At 36.8% G+C, this 8,028-nt stretch overlaps 1 protein-coding gene across 1 annotated transcript; it reads right to left on the bottom strand.

Annotated features, from left to right (window-relative positions):
• Positions 1-202: 202 nt before the first annotated feature.
• On the bottom strand, positions 203-6,136 carry tal1 (T-cell acute lymphocytic leukemia 1). The gene is made up of 4 exons (XM_067990260.1): positions 6,027-6,136; positions 3,007-3,564; positions 2,417-2,496; positions 203-1,942 (listed from the first exon to the last, which is right to left on the bottom strand). The coding sequence occupies exons 2-4, from the start codon at positions 3,477-3,479 to the stop codon at positions 1,521-1,523; spliced, it is 975 nt and encodes a 324-aa protein (XP_067846361.1). The 5' UTR covers positions 3,480-3,564; positions 6,027-6,136; the 3' UTR covers positions 203-1,520.
• Positions 6,137-8,028: the final 1,892 nt, after the last annotated feature.

Raw genomic sequence — 8,028 nt, 5'->3', positions numbered from 1 at the left:
CTGACCCGCTTCTCTGTATCTGATTACAATTGTTTTTTTAATATTAATATCCCAGAAAAATCTAAAGCCCCAAATTAAAAATGTGTTTTAACACGTGGGCTAAAGTATTGTATGTATAATCGAATCTTTATTTGCACGAATTCACCTTTAGTAATTGGACCGAGAAATATTAGTGTGATCTATGGCAGGGGGAGGCTGTTCGTTTAAATTGTATACAATTTATTAAAAGTAAATTCTTGGTAATATAACATTGCATATATTTTACAACAATACGTGATATACATACTGCACGCAAACTTTGCAGCCACACTAGGCTTTACAAAGGATATCCATCGAGAATCACCTTGTCAGAATGTACATTGTAGTAGTTAACAGGTTTCGTTACCCAACTTCTGCAAACGCAGAAAAAAAACAATCACATACAAAATGTACTGAAAGTGCAGTGTGAATTATATACTATGGTATTCACAATACATATAGCAGGCAAGAGCGAACGTGGAAAATAAGGAGTGTACCATACCTTTTACACTTTTAAATAAAACAAACAATACACGTTCTCCATTGAATTATTAAATACATGAATTTCTTCTCTTTTGCAGATTTTAAAGTACTTTAGGAAAAATGTCACAATTTGTACCCATAAAAATTGCCTGGCGTTTCAGTTGTTCCAAAAAATCTGAATTATCGAGCACATGGAATAAATAATAATTATTTGTCCATAAGAAATAGAAAACAAGGACCTGTGAATAGCTGCAACAACTCTTGTTATACGCAAAAAGTGGCCCAATTTTCGACCAAACCATGAAAATATACAAAATATTTGTCCTCGAAAAAGTATATTTTCAAAGATTGAAATCCTTTGACGTTTTATTATTATAATCAACAATGCAAATGTAGTTATGTTTTTGCTTTCCAATTCAGACAAACTGTCTTATCTATTTCTGTTTAAAGTTGTAGTATCCCCTTTCAGGGATCCGAATTGAAATGTAAAATAAAAGTACCTCACTCTCCCGCTCAGTGCTTCTTTAACATGATATTAGTGTGTTCCCCTTGGAGCTCGGCTGCGGTGTACAGACTGGTGATGAATATGAAGTTAAAAGAAAAGCTAACATGCAAATCACTGGGAAAAGGATGCTACTATTTAAAAAAGAAACAAATGCTGGTCCTCTTTTAGATTTTCCATTACAAAAATGTGCCCCCACCCCCAATAAATGGCGCTCAAAGCTTGAAAGGCAGAAGCTCGTACAATATTTACATGTACCTCGATTTTAAGAAAAAAATTAAATTCTGTCTTTAAGCAAGAGTCAATGATAAATCCAGTAACAGACTTTTAGAATTTAAATCCAGAAGAACATAAACTCAATATGTATGTGTACCTGAAAATGTTAGAGATACAGAAAATGTAATGAAAATAAAACGCTTATCGATTCGGCAGTCAGTGGTAAAACAGTAACAGTCTGTGTTATCTTTTAGCTGCAATTTTCCATTCTCCCTGTCGGATCTTTTTTTTTGCAAGGATATCACCGTTGTCCATTGACATCTGGAGGAAGTATGGAGTGGTGGTGGTTTCCATGTCGTGACTCGAGATGATCGTGTTCTTCGCTTAGACTCTCCGGGCTTCCTGTTCCATCGAAACAGCTTCCACAGCTCGAGTCTGGAGACATCTCCTGGATGTCATCGCTGGCCAGCCTGGTACTGTCCGCCTCTTTAATCTGTAACCCTCGCTGCTCGCCCTCCTGCTCTTGATCGCTCAGTAGTTTGGCCAAAAAATTGATATATTTCATGGCCAGACGCAGGATCTCGTTCTTGCTCAGTTTCTTATCGGGCGGGTGGGTGGGGATCAGTCTGCGGAGTTCTGCGAAGGCCCCGTTGACATTCTGTTGCCTCCACCTCTCCCTGCTGTTTGTGAAGATCCTGCGGACAATTTTAGGCTGCGAGCCACCTAGAATTAAAAATGAAACCATCCGTGGTTTGGTGAATTGCGTTTCTTAAATACATAGGAATCATGATTGTGGGGATTTGGAGAAGCAACATAAACTTCATAAAAGGTATACAAGTAGAGACATACATCGTGTGTGTGCGCGCGCATGGCCGTGTGTCTATCCCTATGTGCCTGTCTGTGCTTAGAGATGTGTACAAATACAGTCAAAACATGCATATAAAAAGACCTGTTGAACACACAGCACAAACAAAGAAATAAAATAGGCGTTCGTTGTGAGAAAGATTTCAGATAGCATTTTATTAATGCACGTAAATCCCTGTGCTTTTTTCTACATCTCACTATGTGTCTTGCAATCTGTTTTGCAACACATTCTCTTACATACTTATAGTCAGTTATCTGGCAATTGTATCAACACTCGAGCGGCGCTGTGTACGGTTTAAGATGTGGTTTAATTCTAAGGCTGATTGTGCATACCAGTAGTGACTTCCACTTCGTAAGGAGTTGGCCTTCTTTTCACTCTGTTACTGGGGAACATGTTGAACGGTTCTGGATCACTGATATAACCATTGCAACAAGAAAGGAAAATTTGTGATGAAAATCCAGAATCTTCGTTTACTGATAGTGTACGATACTGTTAAACGCTGACAATGGCTTTAAAAGAGTTAAATATTCTTATGGCATAAATTATTCCTTAACTTTTATTGATCAACAATAATTATCAAAAAAGCAAAAATAGCGAACATCTCTCAGTATAGAGGCACTAACATTCATCTGTTCAGTGACAATGTCATCACGTCTTAGGCAGTCATTATTTTGAATGAACATTAAAATTCATTACATATTTTATCAATCATAGATAATTTGTATGAAATCAAATTATAGTCACTTGTTAATCTGGAAGCAATCAGTAGCAATTTAAATTAGTCTGTTTTGAGCGTGAGTCACATCAATTTACACTCCAATTTTTCTACTGTAGCTGTTAAGCTTTTACAATCTAGAAAACAAAAAAAAACTTACAAAAAGGAGGGTTTTCGAATCCGACTATTTTCTATAATGAGACTGACCTGTTTAAAAGTGGCAGGGTCTGATACTGGGATGTGCTGTTATACAGCATCGCTCTGGCTGCAGGCAAAGGGAGGTGAGCTGCGGTTAACTGGACCATCCGATTCTCACTCACTGGGCTCTGAATAGTCAGAGGCACCGGGGGTCTTGACAACTCGGTGGTCGGTACTGAATGAGTAAACGTGCCTTTCTGATCACTCTCATTTATAGGCTGGACCCCTCTTTGCATCAGGTTTATGACTGGCACTTCCGATAGGGGATCAGGAGAGTCGTGCCTCGTTTCCTTGGAAACCCCATCATTTGACGCAGATTGCTGCTCAGCTTGGACCTGGTGTCCCTCAGTGGATTGATCTGCGGGCTCGCTCGTGTTTTCCGCTTCCTCGTGGTCTCCTGTCTGACTGGGGGAATCTTTCTGAACAGGACTCAGATCGTCGCTACGATTTTCACGAAGATCCGACCCGACTTTTTCCATCATCGTGTCGAAAAGCGGAAATCTTCACGGTGTTAACTGCGTTACCATTAGATCTCAAAAGGATGGAGAAATGCTGAAACAACTTCATCTGAAAGAAATATTCCCATAAGACAAAATAAAAATCTCTAGCGGCAGCAAGATTTCGTAATTAAATTATTTCCATTATAATGAAGTAAACTTTCTCATGACCGTGGCAATACATTGACTTGGTTGACAGCTTAACGTTTAATGACATTTAGGCCCATCTATACATATAACCATGAATAACACAACCAGCTATTATACACCGAGTCATTTAAACATACATCAAGCGTTTATCGGGTTTATATGAATTTACAAGACTAGTCTAAAATTCAACATCTATTTTCAACACACACGCGAATGCAATGTAAATATTAACAGATTTTTTTTTAATTGCAATTTATTTAAAAATGAAATGGCAATCAGGTCAGGTTTGTTTCTGTGTGCAGTGGAAAACTCCAAACTGTAAATAAAAACTCGGTCATTTTGCATAGGTGAAAATGTAAACAAGTGATTCAAACTATTCATGCGATAGCTTAATATTGTACGGTATATCAATAATTAAATATAATGTGCTACTGAATCCTTTCATGATCTTTTATCTAAAGAAATCCAGCCAGTTTATTGGTTTCATCCCATTAGTGAAAGGATAATATTCTTCTTGGCATCTATACAGTATTGTGGACAATACTGAAGTCATATTTTAACATTTATAAAGCGTCTGTTTTCATTTATTTCACCCTACAATGCAATTGAAGTCAAACATTTACAACGAGTTATTGGCCGCAGCTATTTGCACTGTGCTGTTAGATCTTGCTGTGCTAAACTCACTGGGGAACTGGATTCGTTTCTTACACTGTAGTCGACAGAGGCAGCCCAGCACCTGCAGCATTCCATGCTGTTTTATTCTTTTTATAGAAAAAAGCCTCTTGGACGGATTAGGCATTTCGCAGTTTATGGAAAATCAACCGAGATACTTAACACAGTTGATCAATTAAGGATTAGGTTTAAATACTCTCTAAATTCTAAAGCTACAGGGCACGTTGTAATCTTTTTCATTGAATTGTGTACGAACTCAGAAACATACATATTATTAGAAGATTGAAAATTTACCTTGAGATTATACTGCTATAGTGTGCATTTAAAATAAACACAAATAAGTTGGTAATGCGGGTTGCAATTCACTCAACTTGATATATATCCGCTGAAAGACTCCTTTCCTAAAATGTACCGACAGTTCAGAAATTGAAGTACGAACTAAATGAACGACCCCACCTCCATACAATCATTTCCACTTGTTTGCTCACGTTACCTAACAAATTTGGAGTCTGTTTATCAAATTAGTGCAAGTTAATGTGAATACCCCATGCAAAGGAAACATTCTCATCACTTAGTTGCTCCAAATTTTAAAAAAACCCTATGAAATATATGGTGAATTAATTTGTGTCCCTTTAAACGAACGTTCAGATCAACGTTCAGATGAACGGTGTTCCAATTAACAGTCCCGGACTGAATATGTATATAAAGGCAGTCCAACGTGAGGCCTTAGTGGAATGAAAAGGACAAAATAAACACACGAAGACAATAGGACGAAATTAGAGCAGTTTGAACACACGTAGGCAGCCAGTCACCATCTCTAACGTCTGTATCATTGCTACAAAATTTTGAAGCTTCTAAAGAATTCGGTGTTTAGCTTAATGTCTTTGGTTTTGAAGTGACCTCCCCATACTGTGAACAAAAGTCTGGATCAAAACAATAACCGATATTTATTGATCTTTCATTTTGCACTGACTGGCGCCAAGAGCCTGTATTTAGACTGCAGTGCAGAAATAAAACATTTTAAAATCAAGATCACACAATACAGTCCTTAAAATTGTTTTCCCCCCACTAAGTAAATATTTGGTGGACCAAATTCCCATCACTACGCCAAGTGAGCTCATTTATAGCGGGCAAAGGGTTTATAAATTCTTGGAACAAAATCTGAGCAAAAGCAATCGGCTAATTTTCATTAAACGGTATCTTAAAAGGAGCCAAGTAAATGTTTGCAAACGTCGCTATTTTTCGTCGGAAAACATATCCGTCTTTTCCTCCCCTGAATTAATTACTATTGAGATGGACTTTTTTTCTCTCACAAAATCTTCAGATGCGCAAGATGGCAATTGTGAAAAGCTTATTGGATCGTAACATTAAATTAAAGCGTCTCCATCCGTTTCTGTCACTGTGCTGGTATTTCCCTTAGAAAAATCATCTCGATTTACACAAATCAAATTAAAATATCATTAGAGATTGTATTATACACAACCCATTAAGCAATTCAAAAATGTCAAAAAATACTCCTGACTCTGGGATTATTGCAAACAATGCTCGCAGCCATTTCCATTTTAAAAAAAATTATCTCGCTGTATTTTTTTAAAGTGCTTTTATGTTGCAATTATTTACACTCAATTCGAAATCAGTTATAATTCGGCATTTGAAAGTGCAGAAGAATAAAACACACCCTTAAGAGGTGGCAATTAGAAATCTACTCACCGTCCTTGTTTATTAGAAAAGTGTTAGCAGCCATTTTCAGCCCCCTCCATGGCTGATCTTTGTGCTGTAATAAGTTTTTTTGGCAGCTTATGCCTTGGAGAGTGGAGTAGATTTTACATCACGTTCGATTTCCTATTTAGTATGGAGAGCGGAACACTACAGCAATGTGGCCAGGAGAGATAAGAAACCAGCACTGGCCGCCCTGCCCAGATAAGACAGCCAAGCCATTATTTATGAAATGATTCATTATTATTTGGCAATTTTATCGAGGGAAAGCGGAAAAATATTGCATGGATATGCATAGGAATAACTTTGGAACGCAAGGCATAAAACCCCTATATAGATTTTTTTTTGTGGCACTAAAAGATACTGCAGAATAGCAAAATGCTCTTGCCTGCCTACCTGAATTGTAATTTATATATTTTTTTCTTTGTGGTAATTATTTCATGTTTTCATTAAATTGGAAACACCTACTCAGCCCTTAATTAAATTTAATGACGAAGTCAAATGTATCCAGAGGACTGTTCGTTTTTCTCTCTCTGTGATGGAACCAAACAAAGCTGCCGTTAAGGAAGGACATTGAGTAAAATAGTTTCCCATGTTTCCTCGCCAGTTTGAAAATATAGACATTTCCTAGACAGGCATTTTACCATTAGCATTGTTAAAGTCCGGTATATTTTAAGTCTTAAGAGAAATGATTTTTATCAGGGATGAGATTGTACTACAATAGTCTAGGACAAATTCAAGATTGGGCCTAAGAGGGAAGATGCCGTAACAAAATGTTCCTAAAAGATCTGTACAAAGGCCAATCATTTGATTATTTTTTAAATTGCCAAACTGGCTTTTTCAGGACTAAAATTATGTCTTAATATTTTGAAAATAATAGCAAGATTGCATATTTCCATTTTAAAATGAAGTATAAAATGCATTACATTTTATCGTTTAGTTTGTCTTATATTGCACCAGATCATTGAATACAACTGAGCACCGATGAACAATTAGTTGATAGCAGAAGTACAAATTAAGTACAATTGAAAGATTAATCCTTATGTTGGGAAAACAGTGTTAAGACTGTGGATATAACGCTAAGATGCTATATTTTTCCACAAAGGAGTAAAGGCTGCTTTAGTTAAAGGGCGACACCCATGGGAGTTAATCACTGGATTTAATTTATGTCTTTTTCCCCCAATAGTAGATTCACTGTAGATGTGTATTTGTAACTTTTGTAATCCTAAATAGGAATGGATTCTTTCTGGATTGGTAAAAGTGCCTTGATCAACAGAATATTTTCTACATGCAATTACTTTCCTACCCGAATAATTTACATTGTTATTAACCCTTTGATAGTCACGGCAATGTTAACCACATCCTAAAGAAAAATACTTGGCCTTCGTTCCTGCGGTGTTCTGTACACATTCAGCATATGCGTTAAATAGAAGTTAGTTTTGGGAAACAAAATAGAAAATAAGTGGGAGGACGTGTCGTGCCCAAATACCTAAAGTCTTTAGAACCAGTACAGTTAACACAGTGCATAAACATACGGGACATTCATTCTGACCATTAGTCGACGTTGGTGACTTGGTTGTTAAGCTTCCCCATCAAATCGATATTATTACTATTCATTATTGACCGAAATCTTAGCCAATAAGATAGGCTTATCTGTAATTTCTGGCATCAAACCTGGAGACTAAAGGTAAATTAGACAGTTTAGTACATTGTACAGTACTCCCCCTTCCATTCAGGCACCATATCACGCTCTATGACTGATGTAGACTACACTGAACATTTCATGTTGGTTTATCTGTACATTCATATTTTCTGCATGGGTAACTGCAGCAATATACAAAATAAAATAGATAACTGTGAATACAGCTACAGCTTAGTAGGGCTTGTTCCAAAAAGTAATGAATAACTATGAGCTGTAACTGTCTTGAATGTCTGGCAGGGTTACCTTATCACAAACAGCTGTATTTGTAATACCCGATGATGCCCACAAAAACTG

This window comes from Heptranchias perlo, chromosome 9, assembly GCF_035084215.1.
Source record: "Heptranchias perlo isolate sHepPer1 chromosome 9, sHepPer1.hap1, whole genome shotgun sequence".
In the NCBI taxonomy this organism is placed as follows: Eukaryota; Metazoa; Chordata; class Chondrichthyes; order Hexanchiformes; family Hexanchidae; genus Heptranchias; species Heptranchias perlo.
This window is presented reverse-complemented; position numbering and strand designations above follow the sequence as displayed.

Coding starts and splice junctions, on each gene's coding strand:
- tal1 (XM_067990260.1), bottom strand. CDS start 3,479: ATGATGGAAAAAGTCGGGTCGGATCTTCGTGAAAATCGTAGCGACGAT. Junction 2,497..3,006: donor ACCCTGCCACTTTTAAACAG/GTCAGTCTCATT, acceptor TGGTTATATCAG/TGATCCAGAACCGTTCAACA. Junction 1,943..2,416: donor CGAAGTGGAAGTCACTACTG/GTATGCACAATC, acceptor TTTTAATTCTAG/GTGGCTCGCAGCCTAAAATT.